We start from the raw sequence: 14,768 nt of genomic DNA on the forward strand, positions 1-14,768 counted from the left end.
ACCCAGGAAGTCTTACCAACCTTGCTGTTTAAACAGCGTAGATGATTCTATCGGCAGCTCTTCTGGCTTGTGTGTCTTAGAAGTTTGTCATCTACCCATCTTTTCTCCCATCCATCTTATCTTCCTACCCACTCTTCCACTCATCCTCCCACCCATCTTCCCTTCCATCCTCCCATCGTCCTCCCACCCATCCTTCCATACATCTTCCCACCCCTCCTCGCATATACCCTGCCACCTATTCTTTCGCCCAATCTTCCCACCCATTCTTCCACCCATCCTCCCATCCACCTTATCCTCCCACCCATCCTCCCGTCCAGCCTCGCATCATCTTCCCATCATCCTCTCAGCCATCCTGTCTTCCATCTGCCCATCCTTGCCACGCATCCTCCCTTCTATCCTTCCACCCACCGTGTCCTCCCACCCATACTCCCTTCCATTCTCCCATCATCCTCCTGTCCATCCTCTGCCCATACTCCGTTCCATTCTCTCCCCATCCTTCCTTCTACCTTATCTTTCCACTCATGCTTCCATCCTCCTCCCACTCATTCTCCCATCCATCCTTCCATTCATCTTATCCTCCCGCGCATCCATCCTGCCATCATTCACGCACCCGTTCTCCCATCTATCTTCCCACCTATCCCTTCTTCCATCTTCCCAACCATCCTTCCATCATCCTCCCATCCATCCTCCCTTCCATCCTCCCACCTATCCTCCCATCCATCCTCCCACCTATCCTCCCATCCATCCTCCCACCTATCCTCCCATCCATCCTCCCATCCATCCTCCCACCTATCCTCCCATACATCCTCCCTTCCATCCTCCTACCTATCCTCCCATCCATCCTCCCACCTATCCTCCCATCCATCCTCCCGCCTATCCTCCCATCCATCCTCCCATCCATCCTCCCACCTATCCTCCCATCCATCCTTCCTTCCATCCTCCTACCTATCCTCCCATCCATCCTCCCTCCCATCCTCCCACCTATCCCCATCCATCCTCCCACCTATCCTCCCATCCATCCTCCCACCTATCCTCCCATCCATCCTCCCATCCATCCTCCCACCTATCCTCCCATCCATCCTCCCTCCCATCCTCCCACCTATCCTCCCATTCCTCCTCCCTTCCATCCTCCTACCTATCCTCTCATCCATCCTCCCACCTATCCTCCCATCCATCCTCCCACCTGTCCTTCCACCCGTCCTGCTATCCACCCTCCTACTCACTTTCCCAGGTCCTGTCCACCCACCCTGCTACCCTTATACCCATCCTCTCAATCATCCCCCAATTCATTCCTGCCTTCAGATACCTTGTAATTCTAGTGGTTGGTGACCCCACTACCGACTCTATCCAAGTATTAGGGCTTTGGTTTTGGCCAAATCTAGAGAAAGGGAGAAGAATCTTTTTGTTTCCCATTAGCCATTAACTCCTACAGTCATCTAACAGAGCAGAATTCAATGGTGTTGTCACCACAAACTGAATCTCTATTCTGTTACCAGTAGCTGTTAAATGTCCATCATTTGGTCAGGATTTTAAGTTAGAAGAGCTTCAAGGCTATCCCTGTGGCTACATCAGCCTCACTAACAGTCCAACAGGCTTAACCATGTAGGAAATGAGTAGGGAGGGGAGCCACAGCCTGGTAGAAATTGGACTGGGGATGTGCCACACATTTGAATGTCATCCATCACAGGTGTCATGGCATGAAAAAGGTCAAGAATTTTAAATATTTAAATGAGGTTTCTAAAGAAACCATCTCTTCAAACATATGAAGCTGTGACAGTTCTCCCTGGGAGAAAAACGGAGGCAAGGTGTAGACATTTCATTAACTTATTCATTAGTTAATGGGTCAAACATTAGTCCTCAGGTCAAACATTCTGAATGCCTGTCCCGGGTGAATTGGGCATTTGGAATCTCGTGCACGATGGAACAAAATGCTGCCCAGTCCTGCACCATCTCCATGGTCAGCCGCAGTTGGATCGTTGTGATCCACAAGGTTTTTACTGGCTGATTTTCAGTAGAGTGCCAGGCCTTTCCTCCCAGTCGTCTTAGTCTGGAAGCTCTGCTGAAACCTGTTCAGTATCACAGCAATACCGAAGCCTCCAATGGCAGACAGGCAGTGGCTGTGCGTGAGGTGTGTTGGCCGGAGATCAGATCCAGGTCTCCCCCATGGAAGGTGGGAATTCTACCACTGAACTACCATTGAACCACTGCCCCGTGTTCCAGAAATAAATAGCAATGAATCGAGTCCCTCTTGGAGTTTTGATACCTGGAGTGTCGTGAGTAGCCTGTTGGTGGGAATTGAACTACTCCGAACCCTATGTTTTGAAGTACCTTAGGCTGGGCCATGGGGTGGGTCCCAGGACTTGAAGAGACCCGGCTCTTCTGGGATAGAGCGAAGGAACCAGAATGAAGCAGAGCCAGGAACAGAGTGCCCTGAGGATCTGCAGATGGCGGAGGGGGCGGGAAGATGGAAGATTCACCCTGAGAGATGATGGGGAGGGCTGAAGTCCAGATGAGACTGGGACAGGGCCCCCTCATCTGAGCCACAATAAGGTTACAACCTTGTCCTCCTCACCTACCTTGGCAGCGTCAGGGGCCAAGACCTCCCCACCAAAACACAATCCACTCAGCAAAGCAGTTGGCAAGTGTGTATGGCGTGTGCCAGGTTCCCGAGGGACAGAGGATGGTACTCCTCTCTATTTCCCTTGGGCCAGCCCCTCCACTTGCCAGAGGGCACAGATGTCATTTGCTGCAGCTCTGCCCACCCCATTTTCCATCGGAATGACAGGTGTGGGCCCCCAGCGCGGCTGTGGCTCACTGTGGGCTGCCACCCCAGCCCTTGTCAGCCCTCGCTAGCCCTTGCCCACCGCGGTGCTCTGGCAGCAAATTGAGCTGTCACTCCATGGCCAGCCCTGGAGCCTGACGCTGGAGCAGCACACAAGTGCCACCCCTGTCAGCCTTTCCCCTGCTCCTGGGTGCGGACTAGAGGAGGTATAGGTAGGGGACAGGCGCAGGGCTGATGGATTCAAGGTCAGAGCAGTGAGGGATGTGGCAGGAAGGATGCAGTGCCAGTCCCAGGCCAGGGCTGTGTCCCAGGCTGGAGAGCACCCCCTACAGGCATTGGCTCACACCCTGAGTTCTGGGGTTCTCCCCTGCCCTTGCACCACCCTGAGGGTGAGGTCTCCTTAAATTCTGTGTCCTAGATGCCTCACTTGCCTCACCCTAATCCCAGCCCTGGCCACTGTCTTACCCCTGTACTGTCCTGTTCTGGATTCTAATGCTTGCTTTCCCTAGCACTAAAACACTGGGTCTGATGTAGCCAGGGCTGGGCTGTAGCCAGGACGCTTGGGTTTGCCTCCCCCTCTCCTGGTGCCTCCCTGTCTTTACAAGGAGCCCTGGTAGTGCAGTGGTTAAGCACTCGGCTGCTAGCCAAAGGGTTGGTAGTTTGAACTCACCAGCTGCTCCCCAGGAGAAAGATGTGGCAGTCTGCTTCCATAAAGATTACAGCCTTGGAAACCTTATGGGGCAGTTCTACCCTGTCCTATAGGGTCACTATGAGTTGGAATTGACTTGATGGCAGCGGGTTTGAGTTTTGTTTTGTTTTCGGATTTTTTTTTTTTTTTTGTCTCTTTTATGTGGCCCGGCAAGCCAGAAAGTGCACTGGAGAGGGGGAGAAGTGGCTGTCTTTGGGGCACTGGGGCCTTTCGTTCCTCATTAGGAAACCACACAACTCCTCCTGGCGGGAGAGTTGGGGTTCGGTGCATAAAATGTCAAATTGCAGAAATTAAAAATGGAAATGCTGGCATCTAATTAACCAGTTGACAGCAGCACACAGCTGCAAGTGACAGTGACTGATTGCCTTCTGCCAGCCTTTCCCCCAGCAGCCCAGCCCTGCCCCTCCCATCTACCCCCAGGGAGAGGACGTCAGGGAGGAGCAATGCTCCCAAGAGCCCTGCTGGCAACCTCGCCTGTCTGCAGGAGGCAGGGTTTAGAGGGACATGAGAGAGGCTGGACCACAGTGCACACATGGAGAACCAGGCCCCTCCTGACCCCTGGTATACTGCTCCCAGCCACGTTCTGCCAGTGTCTTCGTTACCCCCCAGTTCCTTCCTTCTGGGCCTCCTGCTCCTAGAGCTACAGAGGGCTCTCCCTTAGCCAGACCCAGAGCCCAGAGGAAGAGAGATCACCCTTGGTCCCCAGGTCTCCATGGTCAACAGGGGCATCCATGACCTCAAGCTCCCATTGGCCTATGGGCTCAGGCACAGTGCTGGGAGTTACTGTCTCTCCCCCACATACATGACCCAAGCTTCTTTATTGCCACCTGCCTGTGACAGATATTACTCAGACATCGGGAAGATGCCGGCCATCAGCGACCAGGACATGAACGCCTACCTGGCCGAGCAGTCCCGCATGCACATGAATGAGTTCAACACCATGAGCGCACTCTCTGAGATCTTCTCCTACGTGGGCAAGTACAGTGAGGAGGTGAGCCCAGCCCGCTTGGCCTATTGGGAAGGAAGGGACAGGGGCTGGAGGAAACCCTGCCCATGGCAGCCTCCATGTATAGGGACCCCCCACCTCTGCCAGGGACCCTTTCTGCCATCCAGGTCTTGGATGTGCTCCAAAGACTGGGACACCGGAAACAGTCCGCTGTATAAGTTCCGCACCAAGCCTGCTGGTTTTGGACATATAAATCAGCAACTGTTAGCTATATTTTTTTCTCCTCTTTCTATGCTTATTTTCTTCCCTCTTTCACTGTTGCTTTTCTTTTATTTTTCCATTTCACGGATCTAATTCTCTTTAAACAAGTACTTCTCAACTCCTTTGGGTGCAGCCTTATAGTGTGGTGTGGTATGGTAAAGAGTGGTGTGGAGTGAAGTGGAATGGAGTGGAAATGGAAATGGATGGGATGGGATGGGATGGGATGGGATGGGATGGGATGGGATGGGATGGGATGGGATGGGATGGGATGGGATGGGATGGGATGGGATGGGATGGGATGGGATGGGATGGGATGGGATGGGATGGGATGGGATGGGATGGGATGGGATGGGATGGGATGGGATGGGATGGGATGGGATGGGATGTATTTTTAGTAGTCGTGTTCTCCAGTTAGAAGACCTCACCTGGGGTAATAGCCACTACAGACATCGCCTTCTTTCCTGGCCAGTATAAAGGTGCTTCTGAGATTTTCTTGGCTGTGCAGGCCTAGATCAAATGGGTTCAGAACCTGATCCCCTGCATCTGAGAGGATCATAACCACCAGCTGTGAGGGGAAGGCAGTCACAGGAGCTGAAGCCTCCTCACTGAGAGCGGGTCACTCCAGGACCACAGGTTAGGGAAGAAGCTCCAGCCAGGCCCAGGACTGGTGTCCCACAGGCCGTGAGCAGCACTACGCTGTGAACCCCAAGTGAAGGGGAAACCATGGTGAGTCCTTTGGCAGAGGGCCCCTGGTGTCAGTGTGTGGGCCAGTGGTACAGGTAAAGTTCCCACCCACTCATGGTGACATCAGAGAAGTAAGGACAGAGTGGAAGATGACAGTGTGATGGCAGTTGCTTCATCTTGGGAAGACAGTTCCTAGTCTGCAAGTACACTGGTCTAAAAATCTACTCTGGGTGTTAAAACGCCCCATCTCTATGAAAAGAAAGCACTAGCAAACGGGAGTGGTTGGCCAGCTGAGAAGTTGGCAACTCTATCTTGGTCTCCCCAGTTACAAATAAATTAACTGGGCCATGAAATTCAAAGCTCAGGGGCCTACAGCCCTCAAGCCTACAGCCTCCTTGCTCCCTCCTGGACCCCCTCTGGGTCCCTGCCCCTCAGACCCCCAGGACCAGTAGATTCAACTCCTGCTTGCTGAGGCGTCTCATGGCCCACACGTTGTGGTGAGGGCTCTCATGTATATTACCTGACTCTCCTCTCCACTGGAGCAGACCAGAGAGTGATTAGAAGCTCCCTCCAGCTACAGATGACGAAACTGAGGTTTCACAGGTATGTGTTTTTCACCACCTCACCCAGCTAGAAACTGCTGGAAGCCATTATTTAAACTCATATCTCCTGAGTCTGAGTCAAATTCTAATGTGTTTTCCATCACATGCCACAATGGCTCCCTGGAATTGTCGTCCACCAATGGTCTGATCTCAGAAAAAGCCCTGGTCGGCCCTACCAACCAGGCATTAATGACCAGTGAAGGTTAGGCCTTGTTCTTCTGGGAATATGTGCTTTTTTGTGCGCAAAATTAGGTCAAGTGACTTTCTTAATGTGATTTCAGGCCTCAGGTTGCTGAAGGGGAAGATTTTCCTCTTTCAGAACAAGGGGCGGGATTCCTTAACACCCATGAAATCACATTGCCGCGGAACTCTGAGCAACACTGTGACGTTGGTTCTGGAACTGTCTGCTGTTTAACCTGCACGAAACTGCAGTGTTATCGCTGCCTTTCGCGGCAGTAGAATGTGTGTGTTTATCCAGACAGGTGATGTGTGTGTCCACTTGCTGTGCTCTTTGACACACAGGCGCCCACACGCTGTACCCACAAGCCAGTGCCTCCCACACTTTCTGTATTAGTGTCCCAGAGCTGCTGTAGCAAAGTACAACAAACTGAGTGGTTTAAAACAACAGGAAGTTATTGTCTCACGGTTCAGGAAGGAGGCTGGGAATCCAAAATCATTGTTGATTCCTTCTCAGGGCTCCAGGGGAGAATCTGTTCCTTGCCTCTCTCCTAACTACTTCTGGTGGTTTCTGGCAACCCTTGGTGTTCCTCGGCTTACAGACACATCATTCCAGTGTCTGCCCCCATCCTGACATGGCTGTCTTCCCTCTGTATCTGCATCTCTTTTTATAAGGACACCACTCATATTGGGTTGGGACCCACCCTACTCCAGTATGACCTCATGTTAACTGACAACATCTTCAAAGACACTCTTTCCAAACAAGGTCCTACTTACAGGTACTGCAAGTTAAGACCTATCAGATCTTTTTGGAGAACACAATTCAATCTACAACCCCTCACCATCCCTGTTACCCAGAGCAGGCTGCCTACTTAAGCAACAGCTTCATGTGTGCATATGCGTATGTGTTCCCAAACCCTTTGACAGTGTCCACACCGACTGTGTGTGTCATAAGCACACAGCCTCCCCCCCACCCCCGCACACATATGAATGAGTAACCCCTGTCCTTTGCCCTTCCACAGATCCTTGGCCCCCTGGACCATGACGACCAGTGTGGAAAGCAGAAACTGGCCTACAAACTAGAACAGGTCATAACCTTCATGAGCTTAGACAGCTGAGAACCGTCCTCCAGGGCTGCCCTGGAGGGGGACACACCAAGCCGTGCCTCAGTCTAGATCATCATCTTTACCAAGTGCAAGTTCCAACTGGCGTCAGCCGCACCACCTGCGCAGTGCTGTCCTTCTCTCTGCCTCTTTCTGTCTCTCCCTCCTCCCCGGATCCCTTCTCTTTCAGTTGCTCTGCTAATGCTGACTCTTGGTTAGCCAGGATGGCCAGGCCTGCAGTGAGGGACCTGGCCAGAAGATGTCAGAGGCTTATCCCAGTGGTGGCTGACACTGAGTCAGCAGCAGGGCCCAGACATGGGGAGGAGCCAAGGATGGAGGATAGGCCTGTGCTGCTACTTCACCTCCTTCTTCGTGGGCACCCTGCCTTGGTCCAAACCTTGGCCTAGGAAAGAGGCAGCGAGCTCAGTATTATCTTCTCCAGGAAGACATCATCTGGCTCGCGTAGCTCCATCTCCAGGGGTGGTCACTTTGCAACTGCAAAAAGAAAGGCCACTCCTCCCTTGGTGTTGCTGGAGTAGGGGTGTGTGAGGAGTGGGGAGGAGCCCCGTGGTGCTGCCCCACACCCGTTGGGATAGAATCCAGAGGCCTCCTTCCCCTTCTGTGGTTTTCCCATCACCTTGGAGCCCTTCCCAGTGGCCAAAGGGACCTGCCTGCCTAGGCTCCAACCCTGCCTGTGGGAAGCTGGCTGGAGAAAGGGTGGAAGGATAGTAGTTACATTCCACCATGGAAATGCTCCAAACCTAATCTGGCTCCCAGTGGCAGATACGTAACCTGAAGAGGAAGAAAAGGAACAAGAATTTTGTCTACCTTGGAAGCAGAATTTCTTGTTTTCCATTTACCTCCAAGTTCAAGCAGATCACAACCATCGTCATGGGTCTAGTCTGTTGCCAAAGCTTGAACGCTATGTAGAGAAAGCATTTCCATCCTCCTTTGTCACCATTCATCAAAGTCAATGTGAAATACAGGGTGTTTCCAGGAGATCCTATCTCCAGCTATGTCCATGGCTCAACCCCACCTCCCTTCCTGATAACCCTATAGAAGGCTGGGGCAGAAGGCCTAGATCCCATTCCCCTGCAGAGTCGGGTGCCATTGCTATGCAGATGACTGTCACTGGGCCACCCAGGCCTCCTTGGAAATGATCTCATCAGCATCTCAGTGGCCTCTTTCGTCACCCCCTTCCTCACCTCTTCGTTGAAAGAAACACAGTCAAGCACAGCCTCAGAGAGACAAACCCAAATCCCAGCCAACCTCAACACCTGGCTTGTCATGTCAGAGGGAGACCAAAGAGTCAAGCTGGAGGACCTGGCCGGTGATGAGAGGAGGGATATATGACTGACCTTGGCCCTGGCATCCATTTCTCCCTCTGTCCTCCCATCTCTTCATCCATCCTTTTCACCAGCCAGGCAACGTGAGCTCAGAGAGGAGTAATGGGTGAACTGGGGCCAAGGTGAGAGATGGCCTAAAGAGGGTCATGGAAACCTAGAATCTTGAAGGGAGCTAGAGTCTGGTCCAGTCTCTGGCCACATACAAAAATATCTCCAGCAGCTCTGGCCTCCAGTTGTCCACAGTTGCAAGAGACTGAGAAGCCTCATCTCACATGGGGCTGGGATGAGGGTTCCATAGCCTTATCTTCACTCCCCGAGCGTCAGACACCTCAGCATCATTCCTTGCCATCCACTCAAAGTAAGCCCCCCATGGAAAGGGAAGGGAGCCCCATCATTTCCAGAAAATTCCATGGAGAGTCCGGAGGTTTTTCAGTATGTGTGCGTGCGTGTGTCTATCTGCCCCAGGAGAAGGCAGAGAGCCCCCATATAGGGGGATTTCAAAGAGTTTCCCTTCTCTATCCCGTTGCTTACCCATCCATTCATCCTGCAGCTTCAGAACATTTCAATACTTGCTTTTTATGCTGATGGTGGACAAGACAGAGGAAGGAGTTGTCACCTGTCCACAGGAAATCAGGGTGGCCACCTGCAGAGGCCAAGACTGGAGGTGGGACAGTGTTGACCCAGAGCGGGGCATTCTTTGGTGTCAGTGGAGGACAAATGGTGGAAAAGACTCAAGCAACCTAACCAACGGGAACGGCAGACTGGGAAAAGATGCATCTTAAGGGGAAAAATAACCAAAGGTTTTGGTAATTGAAGTGCCAGGTAGAGAAACCTGGAATTTCTATCGTTGATCATTTGATTTCCTTTCCTCCCGAGAAGCCACGGGCCCTGGTTGCCCAGATAGGAACACGTGGGAGGCGGCCGGAGGCAGTGCCCCGTCACTAGGAGATTTTTGCACATGTGAAGGGTCGAGGAGGAGAGAGACGGGAACATATTTAACACAAATTTGCAGTATGGAAGCTGTGTGGGTGTGAGCGTGTGTGCGTGAGTGTGTTTTGGTTTTTTAAGTTTTGCACAGTTAGAGAAAAAAACGAACAAGCAGAAGAAAGACTGTTACATGGTTCTGCTGAAGCTTTTATTTTTATGGGACTATTATTGTTACTTTGTCGGTACAGAACCCTCCTCCATGTTTTTGTTCTAAGAGAAATTCATACACCTCAGAGCAGCGTACATGGCAGGAAGAAAGAGGAGGAAGGAAGACCGGTTTCCTTGCTCTTCTCATTTCTCCTGGGCAAGAGTGTATGCAGAATCTACTTTCACTGCTGGGATGATTGATTCTGTGGCTTTGCTTGCCCAGAGACTCTTTGCCTGCTTGGGAATCAACAAGTGTCTTGGAGTCACCCAGAACCACAACCCAGCTTGCCCATAAACATTCTCTTTCCTTTTGCTGTTTGTTTGTTTTCCATTCCTTCAGTTTGGATTGTTGCTGCACGTGTAGGACATTTAAAAGCAAAGACAGGCAGAGCTGCCCAAAAGCTGTCCTTTCCCCCACATATTCTGTCCAAGCGCCCCTTGGGAGCCCCCTTCTAATGGCAGGCCAGAGACCAGAGCAGACCAGGCAGTGTGCGGGCCAGGCGCCCAGAGAGAAGGGGATCCCAGCTTGGCCCTGGGGAGGGGAGGGGAGGTCCCCTCACCCCTTTCTCCAGGTCAAAGTCAATTTGCAGGGTCACAGTTCTGTTTAAGGTGGAACCTTTATCTGACTCCCCAAGTTCTGGGCAGAGAGCAGAGGAGAAACGGTGATCTCTCCTTCACCCCCTGGTACCTCTCTTTTCCTTGAAACCACCAGGGTCAAAATGGCACCGGGAGATCAAACAGCCAAAGCAGTGGGTCTGGGTTAGGTGAGACTTTGGAATGCTGGGGAGGAGGATGGGCTGAGAGCCAGCAGGTGGGGAGGAGGGGCTTTATAAGGTCCTGAATTAAAAAGAACAAGCAGAGGGGCGCCAAGGAGGCCAGCTGTGGGCTGGTCATTGCCCCCGAGGGCAAGTCTCCCCAGCGTGGGCTTTGCCCATGAGCCGTCCCTTCCTGTAGGAGACATCAGCCTTTCTCAGTAACTGCGAACAGGGCCAGTGAGAGCAGTTGGTTATGTGTCAGTTACTTCCTCAGGAAAACCATTTTCTTGCCTTCTTCCTTCAATGTGGTTTTAAGCGTGGGGACAGAGGATAATCCAAGTGTCCCTCAGGCCAGTGTCGCATGCACACCCAGAGCCTGGGCCCTGGAGTCCCCCCTCTGGTGAGCCGAGGGCCAACAAGCCTGGCCACGGATGGCTGAGTAGAGCTATGGCCAGAGAGGCACCATTTCAGTGAGTCTGAGGCCGAAGGTCCAGGTGTATTCCAGGAAAGCGGGAGTTGCTGGTGGGTAAGGTCTCTGTGCCCTCTCAGGCCCAGCTCTCGCATCACCAGTGAGGGTTGATGTTGATATACTGTCCTGACAGCACCTCCCCACCTGTCAGGCTTCTGAGTGCCCCACTCCCCAGCCATGGCCATCCTCCCCATACCTCTTGCCCACTTCCTGCACACATCATCTCTGCCCGCAGGCCATGTGTCCACTTACAATACTGGGCTGCTCTGCTCTCTCTGGGGACAATGCAAAGCCCTGGGACTGCCTTAGGCCCTGCCCTCCTTAAAACAGGGGCTCACCATGCCTCCCCAGTGCAGTTAATCTCCCAGATGACCGTCATTCCAAGAGGCAAGCGTCTGCTGCTGCTTCCAGACCCTAAGCAATGCTGTGATATTCCAGGTACAAGCACCACTCACTTTGGAGGCCATTTTCTGTCTTCTTCCCCAGGGCTGAGGGCCCTGCCTTTGGCTTCACAGGATTCGAAGTCAAATCCTTTAGGGAGCAAAGGGCCAGTGATTCTGCTAATCAAGAACAGAGAGCCACGGAGGGAAGGCTCAGACCCTCCTTTGGGACCCATTCTTTCCCAGAATGGGCCACCCAGTGGGCAATCCCAGTGAAGGTCCCAAAGGCCTCCGGAAGGTACTTCTGTAAATGAATAGCCTCCAGGTCATCAGTCCCTGGCTGCCTGCAGAGAAGCTCCCGCTCTCTTCCCTGCTCCTACTTCACACCCAGGGTCTCCCCCAGCCCTTCACTGGTCTGTCAGCCCTCAGAATGGATGACGGAGGACCCCCGGCCCACCACCTTCCCCCGTTTTTAACTGTATGTGGGCTGTTTATTTTCTGTTGTATAGGTGATTTTTCGCTCATATGTTATAACCGTTTGAGATTCAGGAGGAAGCCCAGGTGAGAATATGAAATCCAAATTAATAGGGGAGAAATAAAGCTTGACCTGTGACTTCCAAAGTGATGAGAGAGCCTGAGGGGTTGGCCTCCCCCTCACTGTTTAAGGGTGGGGAAACTCCCTGGATGAGGACATGATGGGCGGTGGTGGGGGTGGGGTAGATCCTCTCCAGCTGTAATAGTCTCAGTGCTTTGCTGCACCTGTGATGGGTGAGGCCTCAGGGTGCCTTCTGCCCCCCGGTCTTCTCGGGCATTCTGTGTGTAGCAGCAGAGAGCCTTCCTTGACAGAGTAGGAAACTGAGGCACCACCACAGATGAAGTTGAAGAGGCAGCTCCTGAGAGAGGCTGGCGACTCCATGGGCCTCTCTCCTGCTGCTCTGACAAAATGGCCGCTGCCCCCATTTGGAACGTGAGCTCTGCCTTAACGTTCTGGACGTTCAAGAGCAACATTCTTTTTACTATAAATCTTTGCTCCCCAGTAAAATTATTTGTTATGGGGGGGTATCCAATCTTCAAAAAATATAAGATTTTGTGGTTGTAAAGGTAATAATATGTACTCATTAGAGTCCCAATTAAATTCCTTGAGTCAACTGGTGACAACTAGAAAGAAAAGCAAAGCAAAACAGAACAAAACAAAATCCTTAATGAACAAAAAGGGACTTTTTTTTTTTTTTTTTAACAAAAGGAATGTTTTGTTTGCATTGGCAAAGAGGGAGGGGGCCCCAGTGGGCTCCGCATCCTCCACTGGGGAGACTCCTTCCCTCCATTTTCCTGGAATTATTGAATCAGACTTCTCCCAAACTGCAAGGAGACCCTATTCGGGAGAGTCATGGAGGGACTTGAGTCCCTTCCCCAGAGAGTTCAAATGCTTCAGCAACTAGACCTGGTTAACCCGGTTAACCCAGTTAAGTAGCCTCGGACCACAGCTCACCTTCCCCTAGCTGCTTTTTCTGGAATTAGAATTTCTTTCATTAGTACCTTTGATCTTACTACTCAAGCACATTTTGGAAGGGTTCCCTTACAAGAGTGGAATTCAAAATAGAAGATACAGTTAAACAGCAACACTGAGGACATGTCAGAAGCCGAGACCCCTTGACCAAACATGACTCACACGTGTGAGAGAGGTCAGCCGTGGTGAGGCACCTGACCAAGGTGGGTTACATACGATAAGTGTCTTCATTGTTCTCTCCTCCCTGCTCCCCTCCCAGGTGTTCTCCTCAGCTTGTTAGCTCCTCAAATCTTCCGTTCTTTGAAATGAAAAGCTAGTTTACCTCAAAGAATCTTGTCTCCAATTGGAAACCAATGACTATGTGTTTCACAGTGGACAGCCCTCCCCTCCACCACTCCCTCCTCCGCCTGGCATCCTTGAAGCGGCAGGGCCCCACTTAGTCATGGTTTGGCTGTTCTGACCAAGAACAAGGCCTCCAGGCCTGGAGATGGAACGGAAGGGTTGGATGCACTGCCCTCTCCCCCACTTTAGCTGGTATGGACCAGCCCATCTCTTCCAGCAGCATCTCCCCCCCACCACCACCCCGTTACCATAGCAACCAGCAACTCCAGGGTACCACACAGACAATGGCTCAGTGAGCCCAGGTGTGAGGGAGGAGGGGGGTCTGGCCTGGTCAGATGACCCAGACTTAAGTCTCAAGTGCTAGAAGGGAGAGGAGAAACAGGAATGGATGAAGAGGTGGTTGAAGAAACAGGCAGGGCTCTTTGAGATGCAGAGAGTGGCCGTTGAAGGGAGCAGGGCAGGTCACTTCTGCTCCATTCGCCCCCTTCCAGCCCTGCCCCATTGTTTTAATAAAGCTCCCACCTTGAACACTGACCCTTTGTTTGAACAAAGCAAAACATATCTGTAGACAACAGTGTTATATAAGCCTCAAAGACAGGTGGATGAAATCAATTAGAAAAGGGTCTTCTGGTTTTGATTTTTAAAGATGAGTATCCTAGTAAGATTTAAAAAAAGTTTTTAAAAAGGAAACCTATGCTATTTAAATTGGAGCCCAGTTGTAACTTGGTAAAGGCAAGCCTCTGTACCTTTGTTATAATTAATTGTATACCTGTGTATGTAAATATAAGGCATTCCTATTTTGCAGTTCAGAACAACAAAAAAAAAACCTATTTGTAATATAGAATAAAGTTTATTAAAAAATAATAAAAATGCAGTTTTGGAATTTGAGTCTTTCTTTATGTGAGTGAGAGGAGAAAGCTGACTTCATATGTCAGGGATGCCCTCCTGGTACAGAGACTGGTACCTTCTCTCTCTAGCTTCATGGTGTCTAAGCTCAACCAGCAGGGACCCTCCTTTGTAAGGCTCTGTCCTCAGTGACAAAGCAAACTCTGGTGTTGGCAACTCTTCAAGCTGGGGACCAGGAGCATGCTGCTGCTTTGTGCCATCTGCATCGGATCCTTCTCAACACAGCCCGGTGGACCCGGCCAGCCAAAGCGACTCTGGACAGGACACAAGGGTTGCCATCCATGCTTTAAGTCTTCCTGGCAGTTCCTTCCCTGCTGGTATTTGGATAGAGGGTGGACATTGAAGCTTGGTGTGCTCCTGAGAAGAGGGAGAAAGAGAGAAGGGAAAGAATGGCAATGGAGAGAGACAGCAGGAAGAAAACAAAACGTCTACCTGCCGCCCACATTGGGTTAGAGGTGGTGGGGCAAGGGGATTCTGGAGCAGGAGGAGACTGTTCTAGGCCTCAGAACTCTGCTCTTGGCTGTACCTTCCATAGGCTGCCCTTGGGGGATGCATTCACCTCTGGGAGACTGGGGCAGACTTGTGGAGGATTGGGCTGGGTGATTCTTTGGAACTCCAATATTCTCATTCAGTGAAAACAATGAAAGAAGAGAAATGGGAGGGAA

At 51.6% G+C, this 14,768-nt stretch overlaps 1 protein-coding gene across 5 annotated transcripts in view; it reads left to right on the forward strand.

Moving 5' to 3' along the window:
• PLXNA4 (plexin A4) overlaps positions 1-12,580 on the forward strand; it is a 516,957-nt gene extending 504,377 nt beyond the window's left edge. For all 5 annotated transcript variants that reach the window (XM_064289709.1, XM_064289711.1, XM_064289708.1 and 2 more), the window contains 2 exons: positions 4,332-4,482; positions 7,184-12,580. In XM_064289709.1, coding sequence (XP_064145779.1) covers positions 4,332-4,482; positions 7,184-7,279 — 247 coding nt within the window. In that variant the 3' untranslated portion in view covers positions 7,280-12,580. The remainder of the gene's footprint in view (positions 1-4,331; positions 4,483-7,183) is intronic.
• The last annotated feature ends 2,188 nt before the right edge of the window (positions 12,581-14,768 follow it).

This window comes from Loxodonta africana, chromosome 8 (genome assembly GCF_030014295.1).
Source record: "Loxodonta africana isolate mLoxAfr1 chromosome 8, mLoxAfr1.hap2, whole genome shotgun sequence".
Taxonomy (NCBI): domain Eukaryota; kingdom Metazoa; phylum Chordata; class Mammalia; order Proboscidea; family Elephantidae; genus Loxodonta; species Loxodonta africana.